We start from the raw sequence: 20,926 nt of genomic DNA, 5'->3' as shown, positions 1-20,926 counted from the left end.
TCTTTAATGTCAAAGTGAAGAAAGATTTTCTTCAAAGTCATGTGAATTAATTAAAATATATAATGTAAAATAAGTGATTGCAGTATTCAGCTGACCTAACTCAACAGAGGTCCAGCCAGTTGGTGCCGGCAGCCTCACAATTAGTGAAATGGAGATCAGCTGTCTCAGGTGACTGTAGAGTAAAGACACCTGTGTCTGAAGGTCCAGTCGCTGGTTAATATGTGTTCCTATATAAGATTAATTTTCCAGCATGACAATGACCCGAAGCAAACAGAGAAAGCTTCACAGAACCGGTTTAAAGACGACAAGGTGAATGTTCTGGAGTCAAAGCCCAGATTCAGAGTCCAAAGGTGCATCTTCTACATACTGACGTGAATACTTATGCAATCACTTATTTTACATTATATATTTTTAATTAATTGACATTACAATGTAGAAATCTGTTTCCACCATGACACCAGAGATTTTCTTTTGTAATTTTTTTGTCTTGTATATTTTTGTATATCGACCACGAGTCCATTTATAAAAGCAATAAACAAACTAAGGGGCTGAATACTTTTTATAGGCCCTGTATGTGAAAAAGTATTAAAAAGGTGAATACCCGTCAGTGATGTCACTCAGTGGCGAAGTTGCATTGTGGGTAATGTAGGCGGCACATTTTGAAAAGCGGTCCGCTGCATTTTATTCCCGTCACACTGTTGGACTCATTCTGGACAGTTTAAAGAACAAATGATCCAAATCGATACGGCAGAACAAAGTTATCTCCTTCTTACTCCACATATTCTTCTTTTTCACGACAGACGGAGGAATAAGAGAGAAAAATGGATGTTAATTAAAGGTCATCCACAGTCAGTCTTCAGTTTGGTATGAAACAAGTATTGAGTAGTGATACAGAACATTAAATAGTTAAATGTTACATTAAATGTTACATTAAATGTTACATTAAATGTTACACGGGGCTGCTAGAGGAGAAAATGTGAAATTACAGGTGCTGTTCAGTCTCCAGCACTGAGAGTCTCTGCTGACACTGAAACACTGATGTGAACTCTGGACATGAAACAGAAGAACCGTGAGAACGTCTCAGAGGAACCAGTGTGAAACGGGACGAGACCAGACTGTTCTGCTGACGTGCAGAAGTCTTTATCACCGACAGACGTCCTCACGTCCACCACACAGCATGAAACATGTTCACTCAGCTAAATAAAACACAACTCAGCCACACAACATGAGCACAGGAGCTGATCCATGCTGGGAGCTGCAAGTAACTAAGTAAACTTACTCAAGAGATACTTTTACTTTTCTGAAACATTTCCAAATCTGCTATTTTACACCTGAAATATTGTGCTTTCCCCCAAAACGTTAATGTGATGCCTTTAGTCAGGTACCAGATTCAGATAAACAACATCTAAAAAATAAATTAAAGAATACATTATTATTATTATTAGTAGAAGTACTAGTAGTAGTACTAGTATTAGAAGTAGTATTAGTAGTTGTATTAGTCATAGTAGTAGTAGTATTAAATATAATAAAGTAAAAAGGAAGTAGCAGAAAATGGAAATACTCAAGTAAAGTAGAAATATTGTAAATTGTACGGTACTTGAGTAAATGTACTCAGTTACCTTGTATCCTGCCCTCAGTGTGTATTTGATGAACTTTGCAGTACTTGAGTAAATGTACTCAGTTACATTGTATCTCACTCTCAGTGTGTATATTATGAACTTTAAGGTACTTGAGTAAATGTACTCAGTTACCTTGTATCCCGCCCTCAGTGTGTATTTGATGAACTTTGCAGTACTTGAGTAAATGTACTTAGTTACATTGTATCTCACTCTCAGTGTGTATATTATGAACTTTAAGGTACTTGAGTAAATGTACTCAGTTACCTTGTATCCCTCAGTGTGTGTCTCAGTGTCCTCGGTCACAGTGGGGTTAAACTTTAACTCCCTGAGCTCGAGGACAGGAGGCGGAAGAGGTGTGTTTTCTTCACTTCACGCACACTCACTCACTCACGCACGGACACAATCACGCAATCTGAAGTTTAACAGGAAAAAGGAGAAAAGTTGCGGGTCGCAGCTGCTTAAAGGAGGTTTACAGGAGAAGACGCGGAGGCAGGAGACAGAACCGAGCCGACAGCAGCTGGTGGATCCGCATCTGTGGACTCGGCACCGAGTTTTCAGCCCGAGAGGAAAAACTGCAGCTGCGGAAACAACAGACACAGCGGAGACACGACAGAGACACGACAGAGACACAACAGAGACACAACAGACACACAACACACGGTCCAACTCCAGAGACGCACTCAGATGTTCATGAGCGCACAGACCTGCACCTCCACGTAGACGCAGGAGCGCAGGATTCAGGTGGGGTCGTGGTTTTATTTTGAAATCCGCTCGTGCAGCTGGAAAAGTGAAACTTGTGCTTAAAGGGTCATTCCGACATTTTACACATCCAAGTGTGTTCACAGGTCCGACAGGGGGAAGCTGCTGCTGCTGCTGCTGCTGCTGCTGCAAACTGAAACTGTCAGGAAAACCTGTAAATAATCAGAAAGTTTGAGGATTCAGGAGTCACATTGTTATGCTCAGCAAAGCATTATGGGTATTAGGGTTTAAGAGAAACTGGACTTTTCACTACTTTCACTACACATCTAGATAGATAGATAGATGCATAGATAGATAGCTAGATAGATAACATTGATGACAACTTGTTCTTTCACAAAATATTAACACGATTACATTTTTGACAAATAATCATCAATAATGTGGATCTGACCACTAAGTGACTAAATGACTGAGACGATATAAAGTCTCATATCACGATAACGATATAATATCTTTGTGTTGCCAGCCCTAATAGATAGATTACTTTATTAATCTGCAAGAGAAATTTCACTGTCGCAGCTGCATATTCACACAGAATCACAAAAAACTCACGCACAATATAAAACAGACACAATAATGACAAATATAACACAATATTTACAAATATATTTACACGTACACATGGAGAGATGGAGGAAATAGATTTTATGAGCTACACTGTGCAGGTCAGGAAAAAGCTTCTGGAAACGTAAATGTTAGATTTTTATATCTGATTTTAAACCTGAATCAGCAGAGACACATGAAGGTATAAATGAAATAACTCCGGGTGTGTTTGATGTGTTGCAGAGCGAGATGGGGAACAGCAGCAGCGATCGGTCCAGCGGGGGTCAGGGGGACCGGACCTACAGAGATGGACAGCAGGGAGGGAAGGAGGCTCGTCCCAACATCCTGATGGACAGCTCCGAGGACGCGGACCTGTTCCAGAGAGAAGACCCGAAGGTGTGAGAACGAGCTCGTACCAGAACCCCAGACGGACTTTTAATAACTTACACATAACATCAACTCATGAACGATCCTCCCATGACAGTTTTTATTGACAGAATTACAAAAATCAGTAGTTTTTACACCACAGACCAAAGGTGAGACGAAGATGTTTCAGGTATCTGTACTGTACCTGAGTATCTCTGTGACTTTCCCTCCCGACATCTGAACACACACATCTGAACTTTCTCCTCCTCACAGCTTCAAAACAGCCTCGTTACTTTAGTTTGATGCATTTGAGGTGAATTATGGATTATTGTTATTTGGCGTCATCACGCACGGCAGACGCAGCGAGACGAAACAAAGACGTAAAAGACGTAAACAGACAGAGAGGGAGGCTGGAATGGGGAGAAAAGGCGTGTTAGTGTCTCATATCTGCAGAGAGTTTCTTATTTTCTCTCTTTGTTGCTGCTCGGGACGCTTTACCAACCCAACATGTGGCTGTTTGACGTCCTGGGAATGAGACTCAACCATCAAATATCTTTGTGGTGCGATCAGCAAACTTACAGCAAATATACAGGATGTGCTGCATGTACAGTCGTATATTTTGTATAAATATATTTAGCTAACTGATTTGGATAAATTAAACTTACCTGAAGGTCCAGTCAGAAGAACCAAATCTGAAAATGTCCAAGAAGCTCGTGCACTTCGTCTCTTCTCTCCTGCTGGTGTGAGGAGGACTCACAACACGAAGCAGAGATCAGATAACATCCAGAAAAGATGGTGTAGATGCAAACACATGAACTGGCGCATGTTCATGTCCCTGTCAGCTGCCAGCAGCTCACTGATGTCATGTTCTTCAGGCTCCACAGGAAATACAGGAGTTTCTGGCCTGGCAGCAGGACCTGGAGAGCGAAGGCAAGAGTCCGACGCAGGCCAGACCCACTGTGTTCAGGTGGTCCGGCGTCGCCAAGGAAGTCTTTGTGTCCGGCTCTTTCAACAACTGGGCCACCAAGATCCCCCTGAACAGGAGGTAGTTTGACTCTCGCTGAATACTGAATGATCTGTGTGTGTTGGTGTCACTCACGGTTTCCTCTCAAACTCAGTCAGAAGAACTTTGTGGCGATTATGGACCTGCCGGAGGGAGAGCACCAGTACAAGTTCTGCGTGGACGGACAGTGGACCTTAGATCCTACCGGGGTGAGAGAGAGAACGCTTCAGAGACAATCCTCCTCTTTAAAATACATCACTGTACTCTTAATTTGTGACTTTATCTGTTCTCGCTGTCTCCCAGGCCGTCGTGACGTCTAAAACAGGAACAGTTAATAATGTCATCCAGGTGAAGAGAACTGACTTCGAGGTGTTTGATGCCCTCAGGATCGACTCAGAGGATTCTGCAGACCTCTCAGGTACTCACACCTGTATTCATTCGTCAATGACTCCTTTCAGACCGTCCAGAAACGATTAACACGAGTCCGTTCAGACCTGGTGTCAACATCCGTCCTGAGTGATCCAACCCCAGAGACCTCAAGACACATTGATGACACAATGTAGAGAAGGAGAAGAAGAAGAGGCATTGAACTAGTCACCACAACATCACCAGACTCCCTTAACAAATGCAGTGATTTTAAGAGTTGTTTCATGAGGAGAAACTTAAACTTTGTGAAACGACTACGACAGATTCTGAATCATTGTCTCCTTCTTGTAAATTCAGCATTAAATGAAAACAGTAAGTTGTGTGTTTCCTTGTAAAAAGTGTCAGTTGGTGGCAGCATGGCTGCACCAGCCTGTCTGCTTCTGTGTCTAAAGTGCTAAAGTCTGACCTGCCAACATTTAGCAGCTGTTTGAACACACTGTTTACACTGATTTCACCATTTACACTCAATTTATGAAAGAAGAAACATTTTATTGATGCTAAACATGTCACATTTTACAAATACACTAAACAGTAACCAGTATAGGCTACTTCTGGGAGAAGTCCCCAGACTCCCTTGAAAAATCGCTCAATTTAGTGAGTTGTTAAGTTGGAGACACTTTATAAACTTTGTGAAACTCTGTCTCTGACTAATTCTTCATTATCAGGGTTTTCTTGTAAATTCGGCAAATGTGCTACATGAACTTCTTTCTGTCTTTGTGTAAAAAACATGGTGTCCGTTTGTCCCAGTGATGTTTATTTGCGTATAGAGCTGGAAAGTGACACCTGATCACAGGTGGTCACTCAGGACGGATGTAAATGTCAGGTGTGAACTGACGGACTGAGCTGAACACTTGTGATCGGATCACTCAGGATGAATGTTGATACCAGGTCTGATCAGCCTCTGATTATTTTAATCCGCTTGACACTAGCTGCAGTTACATGGCTGCACAGACCTTCTTTATTCATTAAATGTACGGCTGTTTTTAAATAGTGTCGTGTGGTCTTTCTTCAACAGACTTGTCCAGTTCCCCTCCCGGTCCCTACCAACAGGATCCATATATCATCCGATCAGAAGACAAGATCAAAAATCCTCCTTTTTTACCTCCACACCTGCTGCAGGTGCTGCTCAACAAGGACACAGGAGTCTCTGTAAGTACAGACTGCACGACTCTGTAAATCTGCTACTACAGCATGCAAACTAGTGAAATGCATCCTCTCTCTGATTCTTCATCAGTGTGACCCGACGCTGCTTCCAGAGCCGAACCATGTGATGCTCAATCACCTGTACGCCCTCTCCATCAAGGTAACAAGTTCACCTGGAACACAAGAGCTTTTATTGTGAAACTGGGGGGAAATCATGGCTCAACTCCTCTGTCTGTTAGACAAAAGATCATGGACAACACTAAATGGTTTTTTTTAGATCTGTCATTATCCAGAATCTTGATGCTGCAGCTCAAATCTTAAATGTCAATAATCGGTATACTTTAAATTATTTTCCTATTAAATTGAAGAAAAAGTGATAAAAACATTGTTAACCTCCAGCTTTATTTTTTCAGGATGGGGTGATGGTCCTCAGCGCAACACACCGATACAAGAAGAAGTATGTGACCACTCTTCTCTACAAGCCAATATAATCCACAGAGCCATGATCCAGGCTCTTATTTTGAAATAATAATAATAATGTGTTGTTGCTGCTACTTGGAGTGTTTTGTTAAAACTGGACCTAAATATTCTCCTGATATTTTTACCTTCCTGTAATCTCAAACTGTGGAAATCTTGAGCCTATTTTAGTTCAAATTTCTGCACAATGATTGTGTATTTATAATCCAACCATAATGACAGTTTAAAGCTTCCTCTCTTATAAGTTAGTATCAATCAAAAACTGACAGAAGACACGAGAAACACACATGAATGCTTTTATTTTAATATTGAACTGATTGGACCCAGATTTGTCAGTAGATTTGTAGTTACACATGATGAATAAACAGACAACACATGATGTTGATTATTCTTTAAAGGAACAGTTTACCCACAAATGAAAATTCAGTCATTTCATGTTTCTTTGGTTGTTTTTCTGTTTTAAATCAAGTCTCCAGCTGCTTCAGCTGTTCAGCAGAATGCTGCAACTCTGTTTTACTGTGAAGCTCCAGAAATGTTTTGTGGACTATGAGACTTCACCTGACTTTCATCAGCATGGAGGGAAGAGACGATGGCTGGATTTGTATTTTTAAGTGAACTGTTCCTTTAACTGATAAAACAGTAGAAATCATAAGAGACTGTGACTGGATGGTGAGATAAGCACAGATCTGCTACAGAAGCTCTGCAGACATGAGGACACAGAGAGGCTGAAATCCAAACTGAGAATCTCACTTCCTGTCTTTGATTTAGTGAAACATTTTTTATAGAATCAAACGCCTTTTAAATCAGGTTTTGTTTAAAAATCATAAAGAAATTAAACTTTAGAGAGAAATCCAACGTTCTCTCTTGTGTTTTTTGTTGGTTAACTCATTTTTTACAGAGTTTCTGATCCAGGTGCCAGTGTTTACGGTTGTATTTGGCCCGAGCGAAGCAGAGAGCTGCTGCCCGATCACACTCACATGCAGCAGCCTTGCACTTGTTGTTGGTCGCTGTGGAGACAGAAAATACACATAATACAGATTGTGAGGTTACAAACACTAAATAAATGAAAGTTCTCCACAGAACTATGAGAGAGTTTGTTTGTGGACAAAGTACTCAATCCCTGGCTGTGTAATACCTATATATAGCTGTTTAAAGGGACAGTTCACCCCAAAATCAAATAATACTCATTGTTCCTCTTTCCTGTAGTGTTATTTATCCATCTACATAGCTTTAGTGTGATTGACATGGCATTATTTGATTCATATTTTTCTGAAAATTAGACATTTTCTACCCCAGGAACAGATGCACTCTACCCTGGGAATCTCAGGAACTGCACTTGTTTTTAAGGTATAACTTCAGTTACAGCCAAAAACTAAAGCAACAAGGAGAAATATGCATATTATTAACAGCTAACTGTACCAAGTTAACACGGTCAGTGTTGGTACTGAACACCAAAACAAAACAAAAAAAATACAAAACAAAAAAAAAAATTAAAATAACACTACAGGTCAGATATGCATTTTTGATTCTGGGGTGAACTGATCCTTTAAATTCACACACAGTAAGAAAAAAAAAGGCTTTTTGTCAAATTGTCATCAGCGTCGCTGCAGATTTTCACCACAAAAGAGTTTAAAAACACCTCAAATTTGATGTTTAAATTGTTGTGTTGAAGCATCCTGGTTTAGTCTTACCTGAGCAGGTTGCCTGGCCTTTTGAACAGGTGTAATCATATGTAATAAAATATGGCTTGTCAAAGAAACCGCTGCATTCAGGAATCTTCATTTGTGCTCCATAGCAGTCATCATGAACTTGGCAGCACCTGAGAACACAGAAGGAAAGAGTGCATGTTTGAGAAAATCACACATTTATTTAGTTTTCAAATGTTGACTGGAAAACAAACTTACCTGTCCAGGTCATCCACAGGAGTTCCCTGCCCACCATAGCCGCAGTAGCAGCCGTAGTCGATGTACTTTAAAGGGTCAACACCAGGCTGAACACAGTTGATCATGTACCCAAACTGCCATACAGCATTGGACTGGTCCTCACCGCTGACCGTACAGGCTGCAGAGGCACACAAATACAAATATGGATCAAATCAGCAGAACAGAAATATCCATGAAACAGTGGTACAACATTGACAGAGAAGTGGTGGATTAAAAAAGACCTAAAAGAGACATAAAGATCATTTCATGGTGCATATTGTCAGTTTTTTCTTACCAGTGAGAAGCAGCATCAGCAGAGGACCTGACACATTCATGGCTGCAGTCAGAAATGGTATGGATGGTGAGGATGTTGGTGCAGCTGTTCTTATAGAGCAGCAGGGGAGAAAAAAAGAGATAAGATGGAGACAAGTGGGTGTGAACTTTAAATAAGGGCTTACCTGACAAACTGTGTTTGGATCAGTTCCAAGTCTGACAATCAGTTCATGAAACAAACTCTTGACGACATTGAAGAGACGTCCAGTGGAGAGCCAGAATTAAAGGTCTTTGACGTCTTTTAAACGATCACTAGTGATGTCCAGGTGACGTCCTCACAGGGTTCAGAATTAAAGTTTTTACAATGTAATGTCAGACTTCTTTTCAACTTCAGTCACAGACGTCTAAACAACTTATTGTGGTTCAAAATTAAAGTTTTTATGAGGCAAAATGCTGAGCCTCCACCTCATCAGGCTGCATGAAGCATGTACCTCATCAGGAGAGCTACTCATCAGCTTTAATAAACACCATGTTTGGTCACCCAACCTTGGAATATCAGCCGACCTGATGAAGGCTGGATGACCTGAACATGGTTAAAGCTGATAAATAGCTCTCATGTTGAAGTACATGCTTCATGCAGCCTGCTGAGGTGGAGGCTCAGCGTTTGAATCCTCTCTGTGGTTTTTGCTCATTATTGATCATTATTATTATTGATCATCATCATTACTGAATTATTACACACTGAAAAAATGAAGGTCAAGGGAGTAGAATAAAGTCAATCAGAGCTGAAATTACAGAGTATTAGAAGAGTATCGTTATGATGCTGCTTGAAAAAAGTTTTTTTTAGTTAAAAATAAAAAATATTTGACTTTGCTTTATCTAAAAATTGCCACATGTAAACATTTCCTGACTAACTTGAGAACAAATGATCGTTTTAATAATATGAATTCAAAGATATAAATTACTGAATAACTTTAAATCAAGATATTTCATCTCATCTCTCCAAAATCTAAGATTTTAAATCTTGGTGAACTCAGAAGTTTTTTGTTATAGTTGATCATCTTTCCTCAGTTAGATGAACATTTTAGCTGCTCGTCATCTTGTTTGATAGAGTTAATACACAGGTGTTGAATTTGTGCAGCAGCAAAAGCATTAAGATAAGATTTAAACAGCTCATAAAGTTTATGAGGACTGATTAAAGCGTGTGTTCAGTGACACTGATAAGAGCTGTTAAAAGGAGTTCTGGCTAAATCCGGGATCTCGCAGACTGCCACCGGCACCTATTTGATCAGGATCAGTCACCTCCTTTGTCACTACCAGAGAAATATTAGTGTGTAAACATTTTGGCATATGGCCACTGTAGAGTTCACAAGAAACTGGGAGTTATCTATCCATGAAGGATTCAATATTCTTATTTAATAGTCCCGGATTCTGTCAAGGATCTGGGTCAAAGTGAGCTCTGATGACACTGGTCACACTCTAATTGGTCCTCATTAACTACACTGCCCGGCCAAAAAAAATAGTCACACCCTCTCATATTTCATTGGACCGCCTTTAGCTTTGATTACAGCACACATTCACCTGCATCAGTTTGATGAGCTTATACAATATCACAACATTTATTTCTGTCCAGAGTTGCATTAAAGTTTCGCCAAGATCTTGTATTGATGATGGGAGAGTCGGGCCGCTGGGTAAAGTCTTCTCCAGCACATCCCAAAGATTCTCAGTGGGGTTCAAGTCTGGACTCTGTGGTGCTGATAATGATGTCTCACGCTGCCTGAACCACTCGTTCACAGTTTGAGCCTGATGAATCGTGGCGTTGTCATCTTGGAATATGCCGATGTCATCAGCGTAGAAAAAATCATTGATGGAAAAACCTGCTGATTCAGTATAGTAGTGTTTCATGCAACAGTAATAGGGAGTTTTGGGTTAAATTTGACTGTCAATGATACTTAATGATTATCAGGGATTATTATTAATTATGATAAATATTAAGATTCAATTTACATTAGATCAGCTCGGGGCACCACCCTTGAAGAAGAGAAAAGAGCCAATTTACCAAATCCGTCCCATTAAAAGTTACTAAACTGTCAGTTTGTAACTCTGATTAATAATTAACTTAATAACTACAACCAATATTACAATAACAGCTGTAATGGTTGAAGGATTTCAGAGTCCTTGACAGAGTAGAGGTTGGCAGCATTCACTCTTGTACAATATTAAAATAGACAGCATGAAGGTTCAAAAGCCTTTTATCTAACACAAAGATGAAAACACACTAACATGTACTGTATACAGATGTGTGTGTGTGTGTGTGTGTGTGTGTGTGTGTGTGTGTGTGTGTGTGTGTGTGTGAACAAAAGCAAAATGGTGGCTAGGGTTCAAAGTGCCCCGCAGCATAGCATGGCCAAAGAAAGACTACAAACAAAATGGCTGATCGGAGGGGGACTATAACATAGCTGACGAGGGGTGGACTCAGGTCCAAGATGGCGTAATTCGACTAACATCAAATTAGCCATGTAGCAAAGCAAACTACCAATAACCTGACCTGAGATCACAATAACACCCGAACAGTGAACAAACACATAGACTGGACACATGTGCATTACATCAACCAGAGTTAAAAAGTCCTGTGCTTGGCCGTGCTATGCTATGATGTGTGCTATCTGGGCCCAGTTCAACACTACCAGTCTTTGAAGAAAAGGTGCTGGTGGTTCCTTGGCTGATGAGCCAAGCATGAGAAGGTTGTAATCCCAATGTTGAACAATGCTGTTCTTACTGTGCAATGTCTGATGAAAGACAGCAGGTGGAGGAAACTGGTCGTTCCTTTCCTTTGCAGGGATAGCAGCTGGGTGCAAACTTGCTTCGTGTTCCTTGGATTGTGGAGTAAGCTGGTCAGCTTTGTGTCGCAGTTGCTGGTGCTAACTGAGCTGGGGTACTAGCAGGACCTCATGTCGCTGCTGTGAGGAGAAGCATGATGGGTGCATCACTTCATCTGCCTCTCTTCTTACCCTGATGTGTCCATCAATCTAGAACAGGGTCAATCTGGACTCATCAGACCACATGACCTTTTTCCATCGCTCCAGAGTCCAATCTTTATGCTCCACAGCAAACTGAAGTCTTTGTTTCCGATTACCCTCACTGATAAGTGATTTTCTTAAGACTACACAGCTGTTTAGTCCCAATCCCCTCAGTTCTCTTCACACACATACCAAACGTTTAAGTGATCTCCGAACACGATCATTCAAGGATTGTTTTTCCAACCACATTTCTTCCTGGAAGACGATGGGTCACCACTATCCTTTAAGGTTTTAATAATGTGTTGGACAGTTCTGAACATAATTTTAGTAGTTTCAGTTGTTTTCTTTGCTTGATGCAGGCCAATAATTTGACCCGTCTGAAACAGAGTAACATCTTTTCAACGACCACAGGATATATCTTCTGATATAGACAATGAGAAGGAGAAGCATTGAACTACTAACCCAATATCACCAGACTCCCTTAACAAATCAAGCGATTTAAAGAGTTGATGATTAAGCAGAAACTTAACAAACCTTCTGAAACTTTGCTATGACAAATTCTATATCATTGGTGCCTTCTTGTAAATTCAGCATTAAACCAAAACATGAAGTCATTTGTTTCCTTGTAAAAAGCGTCTGTTTACACTGATTTCACCATTTACACTCAATTTATGAAGAAACATTTTATTGACTCTAAACATGTCAAATTTTACAAACAGTAGCCAGTATAGGCTGCTTGTGGAGAAAGTCACCAGACTCCCTTAAAAAATGGCTCAATTTAGTGAGTTGTTGAGGTAGGAAATAGAAATGTTACTACAGCATGCAAACTAGTAAAATTCATCCTCTCTCTGATTCTTCATCAGTGTGACCCGACGCTGCTTCCAGAGCCGAACCATGTGATGCTCAATCACCTGTACGCCCTCTCCATCAAGGTAACAAGTTCACCCGGAACATTAGTGCTTTTATTGTGAAATAAGGGGGAAATTATGGATCAATCGCTGTGTCTGTTAGACAAAATATCATGGACATAGTTCAATTTTGCTCAATGATTGTGTATTTATAATCCAACCATAATGACAGTTTAAAGCTTCCTCTCTTATAAGTTAGTATCAATCAAGAACTGACAGAAGACACGAGAAACACACATGAATGCTTTTATTTTAATGCTGAACTGATTGGACACAGAGTTGTCAGTAGATTTGTAGTTACACATGATGCATAAACAGACAACACATGATGTTGATTATTCTTTAAAGGAACAGTTTACCCACAAATGAAAATTTAGTCATTTCATGTTTTTTTGGTTGTTTTTCCGTTTTAAATCAAGTCTCCAGCTGCTTCAGGTGTTCAGCAGAATGCTGCAACTCTGTTTTACTGTGAAGCTCCAGAAATGTTTTGTGGACTACGAGACTTCACCTGACTTTATATCAGCATGGAGGGAGGAGACGATGACTCCATAAATCTGCTTAGAAATCCTCAGAAAAAGACACTCCTTACATGTGCAGAACTTGCCTGAGAAAAATCATGTTTTTAAGTTTTCTTCAGTATCACAGTAATCCAGTGATAGTTGTCTGTACATCCACAGGTTCACTGCAAACAGGAACTACTAATAGATAATTCGGCAAAGTTTAAATGTAGTTTTGGAGAATTTTGGAGAAAAAATCATGAGAGACTGTGACTGGGTGTTGAGATAAGCACAGATCTGCTACAGAAGCTCTGCAGACATGAGGACACAGAGAGGCTGAAATCCAAACTGAGAATCTCACTTCCTGTCTTTGATTTAGTGAAACATGTTTTTATAGAATCAAAACGTCTTTTAAATCAGGTTTTGTTTCAAAATCATAAAGAAATTAAACTTTAGAGAGAAATCCAACGTTCTCTCTTGTGTTTTTTGTTGGTTAACTCATTTTTCACAGAGTTTCTGATCCACGTGCTTGTGTTCAGGGTTGTATTTGGCCTGAGCGAAGCAGTGAGCTGCTGCCCGATCACACTCACATGCAGCAGCCTTGCACTTGTTGTTGGTCGCTGTGGAGTCAAAAAATACACATAATACAGATTGTGAGGTTACAAACACTAAATAAATGAAAGTTCTCCACAGAACTATGAGAGAGTTTGTTTGTAGACAAAGTACTCAATCCCTGGCTGTGTAATACCTATATATAACTGTTTAAAGGGACAGTTCACCCCAAAATCAAAAATACACATTGTTCCTCTGACCTGTAGTGTTATTTATCCATCTACATAGTTTTAGTGTAATTTGATTAATGTATAACTTCAGTTACAGCCAAAATCTAAAGCAACAAGGAGAAATATGCATATTATTAACAGCTAACTGTACCAAGCTCCAAGTTAACACAGTCGGTGTCGGTACTGGACACCAAAACAATCAACAAAAATAATTAAAATAACACTACAGGTCAGATATGCATTTTTGATTCTGGGGTGAACTGATCCTTTAAATTCACTCAAATAAAAAAAAAAAAAATCAAGCCTTTTGTCAAATTCTCACCAGCATCGTTGCAGATTCTCACCACGAAAGAGCTTAAAAAGCATCCTGGTTTAGACTTACCTGAGCAGGTCACCCGGCGTGCTGAACAGGTGTACCAGTAATGAATACTTTTTGGTTCTAACAGAAAACGGAAGAATCCGCTGCATTCAGGACTCTTCATGCTCGCTTTATAGCAGTCATCATGAACTTTGCAGCACCTGAGAACACAGAAGGAAAGAGTGCATGTTTGAGAAAATCACACATTTATTTAGTTTTTAAAATGTTGACTGAAAAATAACTTACCTGTCCAGGTCATCCACAGGAGTTCCCTGCCCACCGAGGCCGCAGTGGCAGCCGTAGTTGTTGTACATTAAAGCTGTAACATCAGGCTGAACACAGTTGATCATGTACCTAAACTGCCGCCCGGAGCGTGCACTCTTCTCACCGCTGACCGTACAGGCTGCAGAGGCACACAAATACAAATATGGATCAAATCAGCAGAACAGAAATATCCATGAAACAGTGGTACAACATTGACAGAGAAGTGGTGGATTAAAAAAGACCTAAAAGAGACATAAAGATCATTTCATGGTGCATATTGTCAGTTTTTTCTTACCAGTGAGAAGCAGCATCAGCAGAGGACCTGACACATTCATGGCTGCAGTCAGAAATGGTATGGATGGTGAGGATGTTGGTGCAGCTGTTCTTATAGAGCAGCAGGGGAGAAAAAAAGAGATAAGATGGAGACAAGTGGGTGTGAACTGTAAATGAGGGCTTACCTGACAAACTGTCTGTTTGGTTCAGTTCCAAGTCTGTCCATGGAGCAAGATAATTTGACTTGACGAGAAATCTTGAAATAAGTTAGAAATGATGAAGCTCTGATGGTGTTCAAAGGTTGGAAACAATAAGTGCAAAATGGTTTTACATTAAATTGAGATCAGACTTGCTCGTCATCTTGTTTGATGAAGTTAATACACAGATGTTGAATTTGTAAAGTAGCAAAAGCATTAAGATTAAACAGCTCATAAAGTTTATGAGGACAGATTAAAGTGTGTTCAGTGACGCTGATAAGAGCTGTTAAAATGAGTTCTGGCTAAATCCAGGACCTCGCAGATTGGCAGTCACATCCTGTGTCACTACCAGAGAAATGTGTGTAATAAATAATCTTATCTCTGCTGTCGTCCTTTTATTTGCCAATGAAGTTCCTGTCCTTGTTAGTGTGTAAACATTTTGGCATATGATCACTGTAGACTTCTCAAGAAAGAGGGCGTTATCTAACCAGGACAGGATCATTTAAGATTAAATATTACACTTATATTATCTGACAGTGATGAAGGAGGTGCCGGATCCTGATCAAATTGGCGCTGGTCCAGATCTTGGAGGTCCTGGATCCCGTTCCAGCAGGATCTGGCATAAATGAAGCCCTGATGACACTGATCACACTCTAAATGGTCATCATAAACAATATGAGCTATTGAAACTGCCCTTGTTATATTTAACCAACATATCCTTCAGTGTCTCCATCTCTAAATGTTTTCGATGTCTTTTAAACGATCACTAGTGATGTCCAGGTGACGTCCTCACAGGGTTCAGAATTAAAGTTTTTACAATGTAATGTCAGACTTCTTTTCAACTTCAGTCACAGACGTCTAAACAACTTATTGTGGTTCAAAATTAAAGTTTTTATGAGGCCAAATTTTACTTCATGCAGCAAAAACTACAGAGAGGATCCAACCCCAATTAAAGTTCACGCCCACTTGTGTCAGTCTTATCTGTTTTTTCCTCCCCTGCTGCTCTATAAGAACAGCTGCACCAACATCCTCACCATCCATACCATTTCTGACTGCAGCCATGAATGTGTCAGGTCCTCTGCTGATGCTGCTTCTCACTGGTAAGAAAAAACTGACAATATGCACCATGAAATGATCTTTATGTCTCTTTTAGGTCTTTTTTAATCCACCACTTCTCTGTCAATGTTGTACCACTGTTTCATGGATATTTCTGTTCTGCTGATTTGATCCATATTTGTATTTGTGTGCCTCTGCAGCCTGTACGGTCAGCGGTGAGAAGCTGATCGGTGCTGATTTCTTTTACTGTGTTTGAATTTAAAGGATCAGTTCACCACAGAATCAAAAATGCATATCTGACCTGTAGTGTTATTTTTTCCGTCTAGATTGTTTTGGTGTTCAGTACCGACACCGACCGTGTTAACTTGGTACAGTTAGCTGTTAATAATATGCATATTTCTCCTTGTTGCTTTAGTTTTTGGCTGTAACTGAAGTTATACCTTAAAAACAAGTGCAGTTCCTGAGATTCCCAGGGTAGAGTGCATCTGTTCCTGGGGTAGAAAATGTCTAATTTTCAGAAAAATATGAATCAAATAATGCCATGTCAATCACACTAAAACTATGTAGATGGATAAATAACACTACAGGTAAGAAAAACAACGAGTATTTTTGATTTTGGGGTGAACTGTCCCTTTAAACAGCTATATATAAATATTACACAGCCAGGGATTGAGTACTTTGTCTGCAAACAAACTCTCTCATAGTTCTGTGGAAGAAAAAAGAAGTATGTGACCACTCTTCTCTACAAACCAATATAATCCACAGAGCCATGATCCAGACTCTTATTTTGAAATAATAATAATGTGTTGTTGCTGCTACTTGGAGTGTTTTGTTAAAACTGGACCTAAATATTCTCCTGATATTTTTACCTTCCTGTAATCTCAAACTGTGGAAATCTTGAGCCTATTTTAGTTCAAATTTCTGCACAATGATTGTGTATTTATAATCCAACCATAATGACAGTTTAAAGCTTCCTCTCTTATAAGTTAGTATCAATCAAAAACTGACAGAAGACACGAGAAACACACATGAATGCTTTTATTTTAATATTGAACTGATTGGACCCAGATTTGTCAGTAGATTTGTAGTTACACATGATGCATAAACAGACAACACATGATGTTGATTATTGTTTAAAGGAACAGTTTACCCACAAATGAAAATTCAGTCATTTCATGTTTCTTTGGTTGTTTTTCTGTTTTAAATCAAGTCTCCAGCTGCTTCAGTTGTTCAGCAGAATGCTGCAACTCTGTTTTACTGTGAAGCTCCAGAAATGTTTTGTGGACTATGAGACTTCACCTGACTTTCATCAGCATGGAGGGAAGAGACGATGGCTGGATTTGTATTTTTAAGTGAACTGTTCCTTTAACTGATAAAACAGTAGAAATCATAAGAGACTGTGACTGGATGTTGAGATAAGCACAGATCTGCTACAGAAGCTCTGCAGACATGAGGACACAGAGAGGCTGAAATCCAAACTGAGAATCTCACTTCCTGTCTTTGATTTAGTGAAACATGTTTTTATAAAATCAAAATAAATCAGATTTTGTTTAAAAATCATAAAGAAATTAAACTTTAGAGAGAAATCCAATGTTCTCTCTTGTGTTTTTTGTTGGTTAACTTATTTTTCACAGAGTTTCGGATCCCTGAACTTGTGTTTACGGTTGTATTTGACCCGAGCGAAGCAGAGAGCTGCTGCCCGATCACACTCACATGCAGCAGCCTTGCACTTGTTGTTGGTCGCTGTGGAGTCAAAAAATACACATAATACAGATTGTGAGGTTACAAACACTAAATAAATGAAACACATATGCATTTTTGATTCTGGGGTGAACTGATCCTTTAAATTCACACACAGTAAAAGAAATCAAGCCTTTTTGTCAAATTCTCACAAGCGTCGCTGCAGATTTTCACCACAAAAGAGTTTAAAAACAACTTCAAATTTGATGTTTAAATTGTTGTGTTGAAGCATCCTGGTTTAGTCTTACCTGAGCAGGTCACCTGGTTTTCTGAACACGTGTACCGATAATAAATAAAATATGGCTTGTCAAAGAAACCGCTGCATTCAGGAATCTTCATTTGTGCTCCATAGCAGTCATCATGAACTTTGCAGCACCTGAGAACACAGTAGGAAAGAGTGCATGTTTGAGAAAATCACACATTTATTTAGTTTTTAAAATGTTGACTGGAAATCAAACTTACCTGTCCAAGTCATCCACAGGAGTTCCCTTCCCACCATAGCCGCAGTAGCAGCCGTAGTTGTTGTACTTTAAAGGGTTAACATCAGGCTGAACACAGTTGATCATGTACCCAAACTGCCATACAGCACGTGACGTGTTCTGACCGCCGACCGTACAGGCTGCAGAGGCACACAAATACAAATATGGATCAAATCGGCAGAACAGAAATATCCATGAAACAGTGGTACAACATTGACAGAGAAGTGGTGGATTAAAAAAGACCTTAAAGAGACATAAAGATCATTTCATGGTGCATATTGTCAGTTTTTTCTTACCAGTGAGAAGCAGCATCAGCAGAGGACCTGACACATTCATGGCTGCAGTCAGAAATGGTATGGATGGTGAGGATGTTGGGTGTGAACTTTGTGGGTGTGAACTTTAAATGAGGGCTTACCTGACAAACTGTCTGTTTGGATCAGTTCCAAGTCTGACAATCAGTTCATGAAACAAACTCACTGAGCAGGAACATATTGAAGAGACGTCAAACCAACGTCTTTGATCACGTTGAAGAGACGTCCAGTGGAGAGCCAGAATTAAAGATCTTTGACGTCTTTTAAACGATCACTAGTGATGTCCAGGTGACGTCCTCACAGGGTTCAGAATTAAAGTTTTTACAATGTAATGTCAGACTTCTTTTCAACTTCAGTCACAGACGTCTAAAGAAGTTTCATTATGATGCTGCTTGAAAAAAAAATTGGCTTTGCTTTATCTAAATTTGCAAATTCTTAACATTTCCTGACTAATAGAAGAACAAAAGATCATTTTATGATAAAAATTCAAAGATATAAATTACTGAATTATGTAAAGTTTATGAGGACTGATTAAAGCGTGTTCAGTGACGCTGATAAGAGCTGTTAAATTTAGTTCTGGCTAAATCCGGGACCTCGCAGATTGGCACCGGCACCTTTTTGATCAGGATCAGTCACATCCTTTGTCTCTACCAGAGAAATGTTATGTGATATTTAATAATATTTGATTATGTAATCTAATATGTGCTGTCCTTCTTTTATTTTCCACTGATGTTCCTATCCTTCTTGGTATGTAAATATTTTGGCATATGATCGCTGTAGACTTCACAAGAGGGCATTATCTAACCATGACAGGGTAGTAAGATTAAATATTTGTCTTGTAGTGACAAAGGTGCCAGATCCTGATCAAACTGGCGCTGGTCCCGATCTACGAAGTCCTGGATTCTGTTTCCAGCAGGATCTGGGTCAAAGTAAGCTCTGATGACACTGGTCACACTCTAATTGGTCCTCAGTAACTACACTGCCCAGCCCCCCCCCAAAAAAAGTCACACCCTCTCATATTTCATTGGACTGACTTTGGCTTTGATTACAGCCCACATTCACCTGCATCAGTTTGATGAGCTTATACAACATCACAACATTTATTTCTGTCCAGAGTTGCATTAACGTTTCACCAAGATCTTGTATTGATGATGGGAGAGTCGGGCCGCTGGGTAAAGTCTTCTCCAGCACATCCCAAAGATTCTCAGTGGGGTTCAGGTCTGGACTCTGTGGTGCTGATAATGATGTCTCACACTGCCTGAACCACTCGTTCACAGTTTGAGCCCGATGAATCGTGGCGATGTCATCTTGGAGTATGCCGGTGTCATCAGCGTAGAAAAAATCATTGATGGAAAAACCTGCTGATTCAGTATAGTAGTGCTTCATGCAACATCAACAGGGAGTTTTGGGTTAAATTTGACTGTCAATGATACTTAATGATTATCAGGGATTATTATTAATTATGATAAATATTAAGATCCAATTTACATTAGATCAGCTCGGGGCACCACCCTTGATGAAGGGAAAAGAGCCAATTCACCAAATCAGTCCCATTAAAAGGTACTAAACTGTCAGTTTGTAACTCTGATTAATAATTAACTTAATAACTACAACCAAAATTACCATAACAGCTGTAATGGTCGAAGGATTTCGGAGTCCTTGACAGAGTCGAGGTTGACAACATTCACTCTAATACAATATTAAAATAGACAGCATGAAGGTTCAAAAGCCTTTTATCTAACACAGAAGAAAACACACTAACTAACATGTACTGTATACAGGTGTGTGTGTGTGTGTGTGTGTGTGTGTGTATGTCTATGCCTGTGGAAAAACAATAGCAAAATGTTGGCTATGGTTCAAAGTCTACAAGACTACAAACAAAATGGCTGATCGAAGGGGGACTATAACATGGCCGACGAGGGCTGGACTCAGGTCCAAGATGGTATCACATGTAGGTGTGATATGGTCCAGGCTGAAGGAGTGTGTGTGTGTGTGTGTGTGTGTGTGTGTGTGTGTGTGTGACGTGATGCCAGGTTATAGAAGATGGTTAGTTGAATGCAAAGATCCTGAGTCTGTGTGAAGCATCATTCAACTAACATCAAATTAGCTGTGTAGCAAAGCAAACTACCAATAACCTGACCTGAGATCACAATAACACCAAACAGTGAACAAACACGTAGACTGGACACATGTGCATTACAACCAGAATTCTGGGGAACTGAGTTCAGTTCAGAGTCCATTATGAAATCCACAATGAATGGCTTCACCTGTGGGTCCCAACAGTATATTCAGGTAATCAGCTGACCTCATTTTTGGGCACATAACATTGCTGAACCTTGACTTGACCAACTGAATCAACCCCAGTTCATAACACTGCCCCCACAGGTGTGTATGGTAGGCACTAGGCATGATGGGTGCATCACTTCATCTGCCTGTTAAAGGTCCTCAGCACAACACACAGATACAAGAAGAAGTATGTGACCACTCTTCTCTACAAGCCAATATAATCC

The 20,926-nt window shown here is 39.8% G+C and overlaps 4 protein-coding genes across 4 annotated transcripts; 1 reads left to right on the top strand and 3 right to left on the bottom strand.

Annotated features, from left to right (window-relative positions):
• The first annotated feature begins 1,985 nt into the window (after positions 1–1,985).
• prkab1b (protein kinase, AMP-activated, beta 1 non-catalytic subunit, b) lies at positions 1,986–8,095 on the top strand. The gene is made up of 8 exons (XM_073466189.1): positions 1,986–2,360; positions 3,165–3,317; positions 4,163–4,332; positions 4,406–4,499; positions 4,594–4,708; positions 5,732–5,865; positions 5,951–6,019; positions 6,273–8,095. Exons 2-8 carry the CDS (start codon positions 3,171–3,173, stop codon positions 6,348–6,350), a joined length of 807 nt encoding a protein of 268 aa, XP_073322290.1. The 5' UTR covers positions 1,986–2,360; positions 3,165–3,170; the 3' UTR covers positions 6,351–8,095.
• On the bottom strand, positions 7,222–8,593 carry LOC140995999 (acidic phospholipase A2 HTe-like). Its single transcript, XM_073466190.1, has 4 exons — positions 8,554–8,593; positions 8,241–8,397; positions 8,028–8,155; positions 7,222–7,343 (listed from the first exon to the last, which is right to left on the bottom strand). The coding sequence occupies exons 1-4, from the start codon at positions 8,591–8,593 to the stop codon at positions 7,222–7,224; spliced, it is 447 nt and encodes a 148-aa protein (XP_073322291.1).
• A 4,098-nt stretch (positions 8,594–12,691) lies between these two features.
• LOC140996056 (phospholipase A2-like) lies at positions 12,692–14,695 on the bottom strand. Its single transcript, XM_073466276.1, has 4 exons — positions 14,656–14,695; positions 14,343–14,499; positions 14,121–14,257; positions 12,692–13,576 (listed from the first exon to the last, which is right to left on the bottom strand). Exons 1-4 carry the CDS (start codon positions 14,693–14,695, stop codon positions 13,455–13,457), a joined length of 456 nt encoding a protein of 151 aa, XP_073322377.1. The 3' UTR covers positions 12,692–13,454.
• Positions 14,696–17,507: 2,812 nt separating this feature from the next.
• On the bottom strand, positions 17,508–18,441 carry LOC140996057 (phospholipase A2-like). Its single transcript, XM_073466278.1, has 4 exons — positions 18,402–18,441; positions 18,089–18,245; positions 17,875–18,002; positions 17,508–17,629 (listed from the first exon to the last, which is right to left on the bottom strand). Exons 1-4 carry the CDS (start codon positions 18,439–18,441, stop codon positions 17,508–17,510), a joined length of 447 nt encoding a protein of 148 aa, XP_073322379.1.
• Positions 18,442–20,926: the final 2,485 nt, after the last annotated feature.

This window comes from Pagrus major, chromosome 5 (genome assembly GCF_040436345.1).
Source record: "Pagrus major chromosome 5, Pma_NU_1.0".
Lineage (NCBI taxonomy): Eukaryota > Metazoa > Chordata > Actinopteri > Spariformes > Sparidae > Pagrus > Pagrus major.
The sequence above is the reverse complement of the archived record's forward strand: the minus strand, read 5'-3'. Positions and strand labels throughout refer to the sequence as shown.

Excerpts from the sequence above, each read along its gene's own strand:
- prkab1b (XM_073466189.1), top strand. The coding sequence starts at position 3,171 with ATGGGGAACAGCAGCAGCGATCGGTCCAGCGGGGGTCAGGGGGACCGG. Across the intron at positions 4,333-4,405 it reads AAGATCCCCCTGAACAGGAG|TCAGAAGAACTTTGTGGCGA; the intron begins GTAGTTTGACTC and ends TCTCAAACTCAG. Across the intron at positions 4,500-4,593 it reads GGACCTTAGATCCTACCGGG|GCCGTCGTGACGTCTAAAAC; the intron begins GTGAGAGAGAGA and ends GCTGTCTCCCAG.
- LOC140995999 (XM_073466190.1), bottom strand. The coding sequence starts at position 8,593 with ATGAATGTGTCAGGTCCTCTGCTGATGCTGCTTCTCACTG. Across the intron at positions 8,398-8,553 it reads GCTGATGCTGCTTCTCACTG|CCTGTACGGTCAGCGGTGAG; the intron begins GTAAGAAAAAAC and ends GTGCCTCTGCAG. Across the intron at positions 8,156-8,240 it reads CCTGTGGATGACCTGGACAG|GTGCTGCCAAGTTCATGATG; the intron begins GTAAGTTTGTTT and ends CTGTGTTCTCAG.
- LOC140996056 (XM_073466276.1), bottom strand. The coding sequence starts at position 14,695 with ATGAATGTGTCAGGTCCTCTGCTGATGCTGCTTCTCACTG. Across the intron at positions 14,258-14,342 it reads CCTGTGGATGACCTGGACAG|GTGCTGCAAAGTTCATGATG; the intron begins GTAAGTTATTTT and ends CTGTGTTCTCAG. Across the intron at positions 13,577-14,120 it reads ACGCCGGGTGACCTGCTCAG|CGACCAACAACAAGTGCAAG; the intron begins GTAAGTCTAAAC and ends TTGACTCCACAG.
- LOC140996057 (XM_073466278.1), bottom strand. The coding sequence starts at position 18,441 with ATGAATGTGTCAGGTCCTCTGCTGATGCTGCTTCTCACTG. Across the intron at positions 18,003-18,088 it reads CCTGTGGATGACTTGGACAG|GTGCTGCAAAGTTCATGATG; the intron begins GTAAGTTTGATT and ends CTGTGTTCTCAG. Across the intron at positions 17,630-17,874 it reads AAACCAGGTGACCTGCTCAG|CGACCAACAACAAGTGCAAG; the intron begins GTAAGACTAAAC and ends TTGACTCCACAG.